Source organism: Lingula anatina, chromosome 7, assembly GCF_051362555.1.
Source record: "Lingula anatina isolate TDL-2025a chromosome 7, LinAna3.0, whole genome shotgun sequence".
NCBI classification, from domain to species: domain Eukaryota; kingdom Metazoa; phylum Brachiopoda; class Lingulata; order Lingulida; family Lingulidae; genus Lingula; species Lingula anatina.
Window position 1 is genome coordinate 19,346,500 of NC_141773.1, and position 15,105 is coordinate 19,361,604.

At 36.6% G+C, this 15,105-nt stretch overlaps 2 protein-coding genes and 1 long non-coding RNA gene across 4 annotated transcripts; 1 reads left to right on the forward strand and 2 right to left on the reverse strand.

Annotated features, from left to right (window-relative positions):
• The first annotated feature begins 302 nt into the window (after positions 1 to 302).
• Positions 303 to 5,568, forward strand: LOC147760840 (uncharacterized). Its single transcript, XR_015335526.1, has 3 exons — positions 303 to 472; positions 1,068 to 1,230; positions 4,896 to 5,568. It is a non-coding gene; the product is annotated as an uncharacterized LOC147760840 (long non-coding RNA).
• A 1,846-nt stretch (positions 5,569 to 7,414) lies between these two features.
• On the reverse strand, positions 7,415 to 10,046 carry LOC106159335 (uncharacterized). Its single transcript, XM_013535597.2, has 3 exons — positions 9,543 to 10,046; positions 8,764 to 8,950; positions 7,415 to 8,335 (listed from the first exon to the last, which is right to left on the reverse strand). Exons 2-3 carry the CDS (start codon positions 8,907 to 8,909, stop codon positions 7,840 to 7,842), a joined length of 642 nt encoding a protein of 213 aa, XP_013391051.1. The 5' UTR covers positions 8,910 to 8,950; positions 9,543 to 10,046; the 3' UTR covers positions 7,415 to 7,839.
• Positions 10,047 to 10,711: 665 nt separating this feature from the next.
• LOC106159337 (uncharacterized) lies at positions 10,712 to 14,271 on the reverse strand. Of its 2 annotated transcripts, XM_013535599.2 has the most exons (3): positions 14,091 to 14,271; positions 12,756 to 12,942; positions 10,712 to 11,909 (listed from the first exon to the last, which is right to left on the reverse strand). In XM_013535599.2, the coding sequence occupies exons 2-3, from the start codon at positions 12,899 to 12,901 to the stop codon at positions 11,423 to 11,425; spliced, it is 633 nt and encodes a 210-aa protein (XP_013391053.2). In that variant the 5' UTR covers positions 12,902 to 12,942; positions 14,091 to 14,271; the 3' UTR covers positions 10,712 to 11,422. The 2 variants fall into 2 exon arrangements, with proteins under 2 accessions (XP_013391053.2, XP_086872678.1); XM_087016552.1 differs by lacking the exon at positions 14,091 to 14,271 and having other exon boundaries at positions 12,756 to 13,396.
• Positions 14,272 to 15,105: the final 834 nt, after the last annotated feature.

Sequence of the window (15,105 nt, forward strand, 5' to 3'; positions counted from 1 at the left end):
CTTATACTTGCAGGAAAACCAGAAAAAACATTTTTCCTGAAAATATTGCCATCAAAAATGGTCAATATACATACATTTTTTTTCTTTTTCGCTTCTTTAACACGTGCAATTTGCGCAAAGGTTGACAACGATACTGCATGCCCTAACATAGCTGCTGAATGCACCTTGAAAGTTTCTCGTCCCCAATGTTGTTTTTGCGTTAAGACCGCGTGGCACGGCCAGACACGGAAATCAGGCGCGTCAAAAAGACACTCCGCTTCATCAGCATACGCCACTGCTTTAACTGTGTTAGAATATGTGTGAAAGTTACGCCTCGACGAAATACAAAATCTGTCAAGGAGTTATTTTTAGAACGCTGCTGGTATATATATATATATATTTATTTATTTCAGTCTATGGGATACTTTGATAAACGTCAGCTTACCTGGCAAGGTGACCATTTCAACTCAAACACAGAGATTGAGAAATAAAGGTAAGGAACTGTAATGATCATCACTTTGAAGCATAAATACCGCAAAGAAGTGTTGTTACAGTAAAAAGAACATTTAAAAGCAAGTTAATAGAAGAAGAGATGAGAATTAAACTTGCATGCGATGGAGCGCCTCTACGTTAGTTCCTATACTAAGAGGCTTATTATCGGTGTCAAGTACTGTGAGTCGGGGTTTTATTGCTCTTTAGGTGCATTTTCCACATAGTTGGCTTCTCTTTATTCATTCTTTTTCAAGATGTATCCAAACACGTTAACCAATTTTTAAATTGTGCTTTCCCAATTATAAACGTTCTCGAAATTAATGCTTTCTTTATTTTTCTGACAACTTTCTGAATTTAAAATTGAAAACTAGGCATTAAAATGTGGCTACCAATCTCCTTTGCTCTTACATACCCAGTGAATTAGTTGTAGTAACTAGGTTAACGGTCATTATTAAAATGACCAAACGCTACCAAACGGACTTCTTCTCTTTCAGATACCTTTATTTATAAGGCCAATAATTGGTTCTGACCTGCAAAAAAGCAAACTTGAAAATATTTTTAAAAAGTAATATTGCGGTGTACATTTGTTTTTTCAGAAACAGAGATTGCAGCCATGACGTCCTTTGCGTTTGTAGCAGTCTTTATCTTGTCTTGTTGGATCGGCTCTGAAGCTCAAAACCGTCCAAAGAAGTATTGTAAATGGGAGTTCCATATGGACCATTCTTACAAACCTCCACGAAAGATGCCTCTGTGCTGCAGGTACATACGCTCGTGCTATGGGAAATAACGTATTTGCCTACCAGGCATGTAAATGATTTCATCCGTGTGTGATGTCGAAATGCTGACGGTTGTTAATTTCCTCTTAATGTGTAAAATCATTCTTTGCTGTTATTTTGCGAGGTACCCCCACTAGTCCAAGAAATTGGTGCAGAAAAAAGGGTGAATTGTGCGTTTTTTACCTACAAGCATGAAATTTGCCACAGTTGTAGATAATGGAATTCTAAGCTTTTTTGGATATATGGGCATGTCTGAAAATTCCAGTATGGCCTCCAAATCCAATATGGCCGCCACAAATACTCTTTTAAATTAAAACATCTAATATATAGTCCTAAAATGGTTTAAAATATCATTTTATAGCTGGAAAATATCATGCTATGAATGAATTATCAATATCCGCTTCTACAGGTGTATAGAATTCCAAAAAGGCCTCCAAAAGTAAAATAAGCAGTTTAATTACGCAAAATATGCAGCAGTTTTGTAAAATCATCAAGCACTTACAATTACAAGCATAAAAATTGGCACAGTTATGTAGAACATGATTCTAAGCAACGTTGGATATAGGGGCATGTCTGAAAATTCCAATATGGCAGCCAATTTCAATATTCCCCCCAATATACCCTTTCAAGGTGAAAGTTGTTTGTATAGTCTTTTATAAGAATATCATTTAATGGTAAGAAAATACCATTGTATGTATGAAGTATCAGTATCTGCCACTTAAGGTTTTAAAATTTCAAAATGGCCTCCAAAAGTCAGCAGACCACAACTATTGAATTGTAATCACTCGTGAATAGGCATGTGGGCTTTGCAAACTACCTGTATAATCAGCATATTCCTACCTATGCAGGAGCTATTCTACAGAGTTTAAAAAAAAACATCAACCATGATACATTTATTATGTACTGAAAACAGTCCTTCTTTTGATAAACCAACATAAGTAGTTTGACTTTTTGCTCTGGACTCTCATTTAGATCAATTCCCAATCTTCTTATACGGCACTCATGAGTGACTCCCCCTTTCTAAGAAAAAAGTATCGTGCAAAATCCATAAAATATGAAAGAAACACCAGAATAACTAAGCCTTAAAGAGGCAAATATAAAAAACTTCGGGTGTACCAATTTTGTCTGTTGGTTATGATTCTTCAGCTAGATCAGTGCATGGCGCCTCATCAAATGCTCATAAATATAACAAAAATGACAGCTAATCAAACATACGGGTCTCACAATTTGGTGTTTTTCATTAGTAAAGTACTAAAAAGCGGGGCACAGTTGCACTCGACAATGTTATGATGTTATCTTGTGCTTCAAAAGTAAATGAGAAAACTTTCTTATTTAAAAAATTGGCTTTAGTACATTCGCAGTAATGGCTACCGAGAATTTAGTGGAAATTTATGAGCAAAGAAATACCTGTACCCCGTACCCCAAACAGAGGGCAGGTGTTGATACGTGCTGTATCCAAGAGTTGCATTGCAGGCTTCACACTTCGTGCACTAAAAAAGAAGCACTGATAGGTGCCAAACTTTGGTTTTCATTTGATCATTTGGCAACTTGTTTAGTTACAAAGTTATACTTTCAAAAAACTGAACATGAAAATAAAAGAATTAATCCTCCAGACAGTTAATACATACAAAACTTCAAAAAACGGTGTATTCTGAGGATTACACCAAGAAATTAGTGCAATATGGACTTTGAAAGGTAAAAATTCATGAGATTTCTGGCATCATTGTCTCTGTGGGACAATCCAGAATGAAGCCATGAGGAGTGTTCACTTACCCAGCTAACAAAATCTACCAGGTAGCTCCTACCACATCTGTTTGTAGTTATGTGTGCAGTTGCTAACTGTGATGAGGGGAGTCAGAAGCATTGGAAGACTGGTCCTATAAGGGTTCACACTAGTAACCTTCATCTACTAATATGCCCTACCCCACTTTCATATTCCTATTGACCCTCATGCATGTAAACTGATGCTTTCTGGTGTTAAAAACGACCAATGCCACTTGGTATTTTGTTGGGGAAAGTGGATTACATGTAGGAGCTATAGCTTTAAGGAAATACTGGGAAAGCTGAGGGAAACACAACTACTAGTAAAGCTAGGCACACATTAATGAATGAAAATTATTTAACCAAATAAGTAGAAATTTCGGTGTAGCTAGCTGTTATCCTATGTTGAGATATTGTCCATTTACTAAAGTAAAAGGTTGACCGCCCATTAAATGTGCAACACTTACTTGATAAAATAACATTCGTTAATTTGAAACTTATTTGTGAAAATACCTTGACATTTTCATATCCTTGACATTTATAGAATTGCTGCATGTGGTGTCACAACTAGACCAAAAGGAGTCCTAGTCCATTTTTTATGGTCATTTGTGTCTAAATGTAACTAAAGGAGCGAAAAACCAAAAAAGAGTAAAGACTGTTGTCAGTCAGATTATATAGTAGTCTTTTTTTTACTTTAAAAGGGTTTTAGTGGCCATATTAGAATATTCAGACATGTCCCTATATAACAAATTGCTTAGATTCCTGTTCTGTATAATTGAGCCAATTTTCATACTTGTAGTTTTAAGTGCATGATGAATTCACCATACTGCTGCTGTGAGTGGCCTGTTTTTCTTATTTTTGGAGGCCATTTTGGATTTCTGTACATTTAAAGAATAAAATATTGATACTTCATGCATACCATAGTCTTTTCTAACCATAAAATGTTATCTTAAGTTATTATAGGATTATATATACTTGAAGTTTTAATTTGAACGGGTATTTGTGTCGGCTATATTGGATTTGGGGGCCATATATTTAAATTTTTAGACATGCTCATACATCCAAAAGTGCTTGGAATCCTGTTTTACAACTGTACCAAACGCCATGCTTGTAGTTTTTGATGAATTAACCACTCTGCTGGATATCTTGGATTAGTAGAGTGCTTTTTACTATTGGCGGCCATTTTGGATTTAATACACCTAAAAAAGCACAATTTGATTCTGAATTCATACCGTGGTGTTTTTTAACCTTTGTATGATATTTACGCCCTTAAAAGACTATATACTTGAAGTTTTAATTAGAAGCCGTGTTTTTGGAGGCCATCTTGGATTTGAAGGCCATTTTTAAATTTTCGGATATACCCATACATCCAAACTTGCTCAGAATTTCATTTTCCACAAACCTGCCAAATTTTATGCTTGTAGTTTTAAGTGCTTGATGAATTCCCCATTCAAATGGATATCTTGAATAAATGGTCTGCTTTTTTACTTTTGGCGGCCATTTTGGATTTGATACACCTGAAGGATTCATACCATGGTGTTTTCTAACCTTTATATGATATTTTAAGTCATTAGAAGACTATGTACTTGAAGTTTTAATTTGAAAAGGTATTTTGGTGGCCATATTGGATTTGACGGCCATTTTGGAATTTTCAGACATGCCCATATATCCAAATTTGCTTAGAATTTCATTGTCCATAAGTGTGCCAAATTTCATGCTTGTAGGTAAAAAATGCACAATTTTTCACCAATTTCCTGGACTACACTAGTTGTTTACTATGATACCTTGACGGATTTCTTAGAGTTGTAATTTTTTACAATTTTGAAGTACGATGTGCCAGATTGTTGTCAACTAGACTCTTTGAACATTTGTTTTCTTTGCATATAGGGAAGCAAACGATTGCATCTGCGTGTGTCCAGACCCAATGGCTTTCCCGCCAGACAGATTCCTCCCTAGGTGTAGTTATGGCCAAGACAAGCAGATTCAAGCAGTGCAGTACTGTGAAAGATGGCACGACGATAAAAGTGAATGCTGCCTGAAAGCAGGGGGATGTAGGTGTCCTACTCGTATTACCCGTGAATGTGATTTCAAGAGTCAAATTACCGAATCTCCTGTAAAAACGGAGACGGTAAACGTTGAAAAGTCGGATGAATACTGCCATGTACGGGTTATCAAATATGGGTCTATGATAATTCGCTGTTGCATCAAAAACCGATTTTGCAAGTGCAAGCGAGAAAATGGCAGACGCAGCTTGGAGTGCTAGTGATGCACGTAGCATTTTTAGCCATAGAACTTGTAATTGCATCACTTTTCTGACGTTATGGACTCGATGCCAAATGCTTGTTTATATATTCATATAGCGTGTTTTTATAAATATTCTTTATTGTAATTTGAATATCATTTTGATTTCAGTTGCATTTATACTGTATATATTATGTAAATCGATACATGTTAATTGCATTTGTTTGCGTGCATTGCGCGTGCCTCGTTATTGTTTTACTTTTAGCATCTTATAATTGGAATGTAAACATATGAATTGATTAAAAATGTCAAAACTAAATTGCAATTCCGTGTCCTTAACAAAACACTTGCCATTCCAAAATACACAAATATCCGATTATCTGTAAAAATTTGTAATGAAATTATTTGGTGTGGCGCACAACCAGATTAATCTAATTAAATTTAGGATTTAAAAGGGCGTAAAATAGAATTGCCAGCAAAAGATGCTTTCAATGCTTTAACATTAAAATTCTGATCAGAATATTTTGTCATGGTAGGTGTTGTCAAGCTGAAGAATGTTAACGAGCGGATGCAGCTCCGATCTACATGGAAGATCATGAAAGCTATTGCCTTTTTTTGAGATTACGTTCTGGTCACGTTGATTAAGCTTTATTTGCAATCCAAATTTTGACATAATAATAAAAAAAGATAAAAACTGGAAATAAATAAATTAATTAATAAATAAAAGGGAAATAAATGGTGTGTGTTTTCTGTATTAAAGATTGTGGTGTCATATTCCTCATAAAACGATGGGCTTATGCATGTTCATACAATAAAAAGTGCTTTATTCAAGATTTAATATCATTCAAACGAAAACAACATTCGAGAGAAGTATGAATTTAAATATGATAACGGAAATAAGTTGTTTTTACTCACACGTTAGAACTGCGTGTCTCAAAGTGCAAAAAGGGGCTTAACTAGTGTTCCCCCGATGCATCTTAAGTAGGGAATGAAAGGTGTATATCAGAATAACTTTCACGTGGGCTACTTTCGTATTCACTACTTCAAATTAGCCATTAATCATTCCGCTAGTATGTCCACGAATGCGTCCTAGCCTTTGTGAGGGGAGGGACTTTGGTTAGTCAATATATGCACGTGTCACTCAGTGTGTGTAACCAGATGTGTTTGCTATGGGAAAGGAGAGGGGACACAAAAATAAGTAAAAAGGCTTGATAAAACCCTTTTTAACTGTGAATCAATCTAACTTTTCTGTGTGAGGAACAGGACTGGTAACTTCCTTGGTTTGGTGTCATATAGGTCGTTCTGGTGCTTTTAGGGAGGGAGAAGAGGGTGCCTCAGAATCTTAGGGAAGGGCATGTGCCTGCTGTGCCCAACACTTTAACTTTATTTATTCTACCTGGCTTTGATAGAATTTAATACCAGAGGGGTTTTTCCGGTGCGGAAAGTATCCCGGTCATAGATTTTAATGCCAAAATGAACCAGTGTGGACTGCATGTTTCTCAGGCCTGGAAGTGAGAAAGATGCACGATTGTGGAACACAGCTGACTAAAATACACGGGTTCAATATGAAAAGTAACTTGTTTCAGGGTCCATCAACGATGCACTTACTACCAGTAATTAATTGCAACCATTGCCTTGTCTACCTGTCTGGTCCCTTAGGTAGTACACATAAGTGCATTCATTACTTCCCTGACCAGTGCGTACTAACTGCTGTAGTTAAGAAAAGAGGGGGAAATAGAGGCAGTTTGACGGTTTACAATATTAACTGCTCATGAAAAGAATAAGATGTTTTTTATACAGAAAGGTGTACTATGCAGCACAAATCATACCAGTGAATAAAAAGAGAAATAGAAATTACGATGTTTTTATAAACACGATTAATAATTTTTTTTTTTTTTTTGGCCTGCTCTGTGGATTTTTTTTTTTTTCATTTCCAGTTAAGGGCTTGTTTGGTTGCACTGTGGTCACTTCATGACATTAAATAGCACGTGACTAGTATAACCACCATAATCGTACAGACATTTTTAAAGAATAAATGGAGGGCTTTCAAACGCCAGAAACCGCAAGTCCGTAGAGCTGTGACCGAAACCAATGGTATCGACCGTGTTTACCTCGCAAAATTCGGATGCCGAGTATGGCAATTACTGAAAATGAACTGGCAGACGAAAAAATGCAAATAGTGTTCTTCAAAAAAAGTTCATATAAAACAACGGGCACGGCCTTTTTATGTTAAAACAGTAAATCAGAAAGAGGAGTCCATTGTAACTTGCAGAATTCAGAATCACTTGGGAACCAAAATACTAGTATAAGTTTTTTTTTTTAATCCAAATAACTGGATTCTAGATATCAGTTGATATTGTTAATAATAAGTCGGACTTTGAATCACATCCCATCAGTAAACATGAAGTATTTTGTGAGATACCTCCTTGAGTTTTTTATGCAATATCGACAATATTTCTTTTACTCCCACAACACCAGAAGTCCTTATTTAAAAAAAAGTGAAAACGTTTTGCTCTCATAGATTTTCTCTGGCATGTCGCATTTTATCAACATAATTCTTTCTAAGCGCTTGCAAAACCCTGCCAATGAGTTAAAGTTTGAAGTAAAAGTACAAATATTCATTGCATATGGCCATTCGTCCGGTTCTTGTTTTCTGGCATTCACAAAACGCGTGTTTTTGACAACAGTAGCCGGTCTTGTTACCATACATGATGATGCTAATACCACAGCTCTGTGCCCTTTCCTTAAAGATCCTTGGTACTCCGTCGGGTAAAAAAGGTGGGATAATATTCCTGACTCCCAAAACCTCAACTTCACCACTTGGTGTTGTCGTTTGGCCAGAATCTACCGGTTTGCTTTCCGGTTTCAACCTCGCTTCGGCAGGTACTCCGCATATCATTCTGACATCTTTCAAGCACTCGCAGTCCTTAGTTTTAAGACAGCAGAAACCGTTTCCAGCCCACATTTTCTCGCAGTGTTGCACGGCTTCTACCTTCTCGTCTTGGCCGCTGCGACATCTAGGGAAAGATCTGTCTGCAGGGAAGGCAAAAAGGTCCGGCGAGGTGCAAATGCAATTTCCCACCTCCCTGAATAGAACAATAACTTATAATGTTTACTGCCACAAGGTAATAAATCCAACACGACCATTTATTTCTACATTGGGACACAGATTTGCCATTACATTGAGGTCGTATGCCTGCTTTCCTTTGCACCTGAATAAAAATTTTACAAAACATTCAAACAGAACCACTTGTATTTTCACAGGCTCTAATATTACAATACAAATGGTATCAACCATTATCTTAGATGTGACCAAGTAAGCACAGATATCAAGCCCAAAAGGGGACTCTAAGTATTTAAAAATTATTTTTAAAAATCTTGGTCTCAACTATTAAGCTCTGCAATTCATTGTCAAATATCTCAGACCAAGTTTTTTGTATGAATTTTAAATACTTGCGTTTACAATGCAAGCTCCCTAACTCGTGACCAATACTGTGCCTCACTAAAGTTATACCTGCAGCAAAGAGGCTTCTTTCGAGGAGGGGTGTATGTTTTGTCCATATGGTATTCCCATTGGCATCTGGGCCTATTAAAAAACTTTGCATCTGCCTCGTACCAGAGACAGAGAACAACAATCACGGTGACGACTGCGGCAGTCATTGTCGGTGATAATCGCTGTTAATTCTTCGTGATTGAAATGTCTGGAAATGGATTATATGGAAATAAAAGAAGACAGTGCAAAGACACGGATAAATGAAATGATATTCATGTTAAAGACCTCTGAAACATCTGTTTCCACATTAGTTAGCTGGTTAGAGTTTTCAGTTGTTTGACTTTTCAGTATTCCCCAAAACGCTTATTTGTTCGCCATATGTTTGTTTAGGGACAATGAATATTCTGACAAATGAAAAGTCTTTTTCGATCAGGTCTTTGGGTCTTCAAAATAGGAACCCAATATTATGGTCAGCTGAATTAGTAGGCTACTTATTTTTTACTTATTTTTACTATTTTTTTTTGTTTGTTTGTTTGTTTATATAAGCTTCTCATATACATGTATTGAGCGTTAATGGCTCATTATTTCTTGTTTCGAATCGGATCATTTATTATTGAGTGTATTATTTAATAACGTCGAGAAGAAATATAAAAATAAAGTAGATAGAATTAGAAACAAAAAGTACGTTTTAAAACAGCTTACCATTTTCGTTTGTGGATACATAATACAAATATGAATTACATCTTTCTTTCTCATTACAGAAAACTTAAATTCAAACAAGATATCTTTGTCTGACATACCTTTTCTCCTGACTTGTGAAAAACTGCAACTGCAAACACCATAAAACCTGACTTGTTTTTGCTAAACCACAAGGTAATCACATCTGCTGAGAGCTTCTTGGTATATGTGGCCAACATGCACTCTGGGTGGCTTCTGTCTGTCTAACTTTATCCCTGGGATATTAAAATGATGAAAATGTTTCCACGTTTCCTCCTGAGGTGAGATCAGGAATGTCTTCTTCAAGGGTTGTTTAGACGAGGATAGGAGTGGGGTGAAGTTTGGGATTCAGGATGGAAAAGTTTGGATGGAGACATGCATGCAACCAGCATGTATGTCTTTGTCCACCTAGTGTAGTACCACTTGTGTTTTATAATAGTTTGGCTAATAATGCTTCTTTAAGAGTCGCGCACCAAGCTCCACAATGGGCCGGACCTTGTTGTATGTTTTTATATAATCTAAAACCACCTTTAAATTACGTACTGCCATAGTAACAGAGTGTGTTCATCAAAGATGCCTCGTCAAGTGTTTGGGGCTGTAAGTTAAATACTCCATTCAGACATTGGGATATTAACTCGCTGTCACGCCGCCCCATGAGGTGAAGGCTTTTATATTATTTTGTTGACCATCAGTCGTAGTCTTTCAGCTTCTAAATTTTGGTAAATTTAAGACCAACGCTCTAATTGATTTATCATTAGTATTATTGTTGTTATTCAAAAGAGCGTGGTTTACCGACAAAGAACGTAGGAGTTTTAAAGTTTTGTCTGTGATTTTCAGTGTATACACAGTTTTTTTTATTAACCCTCAGGCTTTCAACTCTCAAGTAGTATGTACTCCCCATACCATAATAAACTACACTGTGTCACACCACAAAGGCTAATACAGGAGAGTCGCACACAATATACGTTATGGTACAGACAGCGGTTATTGTCATACTTTGCATCAAGGCCACGCGTGCTGTGGGATCTATTAGCATCGTGTTGGTTAATTGCATTTAAAGAAATAAAACTCAAAATTCAGTCATGACAGAAGGTTCACGATGACTATGAAAAATTGTCAGAATGCAATGAATTAATGAATGAATGAATTAATTAATTAATAAAAAGTTTAAATTTAAGATAACGAAAATGCATGAACAATGCTTTGTTTAAAAGAAGTAATAAAGTTACCAAACATGAAAAATTAAGAGGTACGTATGGCATGATAAAACAGCAGTGATGAAACAATCCATTTTAATGAGGGGGTTTCTGTAATACATTGCAACCTTTACTACCTTGAATAAATCTTTGACTGAACTGGTGTTACCGTCAATAGCATATTCGGAGTATTTGTTAATGAGTCAATAAAAGTGATTTCCTCTGGATAATATTGTTGCAACCCGATTTCGCTCCAACATTTGGCTAAACAAATATGTGCCTTTTTACTCAGGCAAGATTAATACGTTCACCTTTGGTGCCATAAATCAGAAATAATGAGGTAGCGGTTTGTGTCGTAATGTAACATATCACTTTGAATAAATTGCCAAACTTAACCTTAAAACAAGAAAAGAACATATCCCATTCCCAGAAAAAAAATTCTAAAGATATTGTCTTAAAAATCTCATATTTAATTTATAGATACGTAGGTTAAGTGTACTAGTAGCATTTTGTCAAATTGTGAGATCACATCCACCTTAAATGTTGGTAGACTTATATTGTTTGAAAGATCCTAAATTGAAGTACCTTGAAAGTGGACAATGTGTTCTTGCAACATTTTAAACTATTAATTCAAGTAGGCCTATTCCTTTTTGCTCTTATCGTCTTTTCACCATGCATCCATCAAACGGTCCAATTAAGGAATAATCAAAAACTGAGGTGTGTGTCAAACGGTTTTCGGTGATTCGCTTTCTGACTTTAGTAGGAGTTTACAGGAAGTCCAGGTACCCATTGCAGATGGCCATTCGCCCCTTCTTTGTTTTCTTGCATTCACAAAATGCGTGTTTTTGACAGCAGAGGCCCGTCCTGTTGCCGTAGAAGATAACGGTAATCACGCAATCTTTCGCCCGTTTCTTGAAAATGTCTGGCACTCCATTTGGTAAGGTTGGTGGTTTAATATTCGTGACCCCCAAAACCTCAACTCCGTTCCCATCAGTCGTTGTTTGACCAGGGTCGGCCGTTGCGGTTTCTGGGCCTAATATCCTCTCTGCCGCAATGCCGCATATTCTTTGGACATTCTTCAAGCACTCGCAGTCGTCGGTTTTAAGGCAGCAGAAACCGTCTCCGGCCCACATTTTGTCACAGTGTTGAACGACTTCGATCTTCTTGTCTTGGCCGATGCGACATCTAGGGAAAGGTCTGTCAGACGGGAAGGCAAAAAGGTCCGGCGAGGTGCAGATGCAATTTCCCACTTCTCTGAATATAAAATAAATCGTAATTCGAGCACTTTTGCAGTATTTCCCAAAGTTAATCAAAATAAAGCTATGTGCTGACTTTGATTTATGTATCTGCTATTCAAATAAATTAGTTTATTTGGAAATTTTCTACTTAGTTCTTTTACTTTTTTTACATTTAACTTTAAAGTCAAAGTATGCCAAAGTATTTGAATAACTTAGACATTGTTCAAAGTCACTACCCAAATAATTTAGAAAACATTATGGAAATTAAGGAGTTACATGGTTGGGGAAATACTGCAAAAGTGCCGCATTTTATTCCGTTGCACCAAAACACTTACATAGCGCGTTGAAAATTAAAAGTCTCTGTCTTTAAAAACAGATTAGGCCTATATTCTAAAAACTAAAAGAAAAATATTGCGTTTAATGCAATAATTAGGGGACTAAGGCCTATCATAAAAAAAGTGGCCACCAAAAAAAAAAAAAAAAAATTAAAAATAAAAATTAAGAAAAAACACGGTAGGCTACTTTTCACCTAGAAACTGCAATTTATTCATGTGACTTCGATTGACGTTTGTCTCTGCTCTTCCAATAAATTTGAGTATCTGAGACTTTGCTCCAAATCGCCTCATGGGGGCCTGTTTTAATTTAGAAAAAAAAACATAAAAATCAAAGTCTAAAAGGTGTGTGTGTGTGTGTGTGTGTGGGGGGGGGGGGGGGGGGGATGGGGGGTACCTGCAAACAACCTGTAAACATTTCCAAGTACACAGGCCTATTTCTCGTGTATATTTAAAACGTATTGTAAGTGATATTAAAAAAAAAATGAAATAGAAAACGAAAAAAAAACAAAAAAAACATCACACTTTACCTGCAGCACAGAGGCATCTTTCGAGGAGGTCTGTAGGTCTTGTCCATATGGAACTCCCACTTGCATTCGTGCCTGTTGAACAGTCTGGCGTCCACTCCGAACCAGAGACAGAGAAGAACAGTCACAGCAACGATACCGTTCCTCATTATTGCTTACGAGATTTGCAACAGATTTGCAGTGAATTTTCCTAAAAATTACAAAACGGGTTATGAAATATTCGCCTGGTATCAAAATAATTACTTTTTGCAAGGTATCCTTAATTTAATAGGTTTCTTCCAATCAGTTTTGAAGTAGGCGGGGATACGGATAGGCCTATACAAGTTGATTTTATCGTGTGGGTGTAGCCGTCTAGCCTGTATAAATCTTTTACAGTAAAACCGCAAGATACTGGTGTTTGTGGTAAAAAGGCATGCAAACAACGGAATTCACACCTACCGCAGGTTTTTCAAGTCTTGTTAAACCTTTCCATAAACCAGTCACCTTTCACATACTCTTATTTGCATATCTATCACAATTAGTCCCGTTTTCCCAAACATTCGTATGCATACATATTTGTAGAAAACGGCAGTTGAAATGTATATAAATGACTACAAGTAGCCTACGCCATTTAGCAGAACACCCCCTCATTAAATTATATTTTTGTCAATTACTTAGATTATTTTTATTAATGAAGATTATTTTATTTTATTTTATTTTTTTTTGGGGGGGGGGAGGGGAAGAAGGTTGGAAACTTGGCTATTTCTAATGGTGTTTTTAATACTTTTAACACCAGATGCTAACACCTCCTTTCTTTGACTAAAATTTATATCAAAACCCCATCTGCATGTAGATAAACGTAGATTTTAAAGCATCTAAAGAATTTAAATTAAAATTATCAACAATCCTTGTCATTAGCTGCCTGGCTTGATCTCCCATTCCGAGTGGCGGATTTAGGGGGGTGTCAGGGGGGTCCTGATCCCCCCCCCCCCTCCCCTTCGATTTCTAAAAAACTCACACTTACTCTTGAAATTAGAATTTTGACTAGCTGATTCAGAGTTGTAAACCGTATCAAATTGGACAAATCGCCCTCCAAAATACCAAAAAAATCGGATCTTTCCCCGGGCCCCAAACCCCACTCCAAGGGGTGTGTGAGGGTCGGCTTCGCATCCGCAGACCCCCCTTCAAATAATCCTGGAGCTGTCCCTGCATTCCGATGTGTTTTTACAGCTAACCACTTTTGATACGGTAAACTATCCATATAACATTTATCACTTACAGTAATATTGACAATATGCAAACGCAAGGCTTTCTTTTCAATCAGCCATTTAGAAAAAAAAAACTGTTGGGTTGACGTACCTATTTACTTGCTTCCGCAGGCGACAACAGAATCCGAAATCAGAATTGTGGTCAATGAAATAAAAATTCTGGGTTCTATGGGTTTCTATCTCTTCGTTTACCGTTTTGTCTCCTCTATCCTTAAATAATGCGAGTTTGTGATTCTTTAATTCTTGTGATGACGTGTTTGTTCGAATTGCTTCTTCAAGCCGTTAAGTCAAATTTACACAAAACAAATTGGTGAAACCTTATTTCAAATTAATACTGGGGCATTTTTAGCAATATGAAAAACGGTCATTGACTGCTGTTTTTATACACATAATTTATAATTACTTTGTGCTTTGAAACGTTTTGACTTGCTAGTCTTGCGATTCTTCTATGCGAACCTTGTTCGTCCGGTAGCACACTGGATACAGTATAATGTAAACGGGCCTTTACGTGACAGTGTCATGGTTGCAGGTAATTTACGCTGATTGATGCCTCATTGTTATGTACACTGTGAGTTATTCACTCCCCTTTAACATTTATTCCATGTAGCGCCCTCAACGGTTTCTTATTATGATGTTACAGTGGGTACAAAATTCATGTATTACGGTGACCGCCATGTCTATTTTAATAGAAATTAAATTTTCTTAGGCAAATCAGAGTCCACACTACAAAATACAAGATACCAGGCATGTAAGCCTATAAAAACGAAAACCTAACTGAATTTGAGATGACGTGCAGGAAAAACAAACGGACAACTGATAGTCACTAAAAATAAAATGCTTGAGAAATACGGGATATTTCACAGATAATCGAGCATCTTTAAAGAGCATTTACGATCCTCGTCAGTGCAGATCTGATCCACAATAAGAAGACAAAAAAAATGTATTCTGCAAGGTTGAATCCGGAGGTTTGTGATTATGTCACATAATAAAATGGGTGGCCCAAAACATTGTTTTAGTTAACGGACAAAATGTCAAAAAATTGCCTATCACTTCTTCATTCCAACGCCCTCTCCATTATTTTATATTTTTTAATGGCACTTTAATGC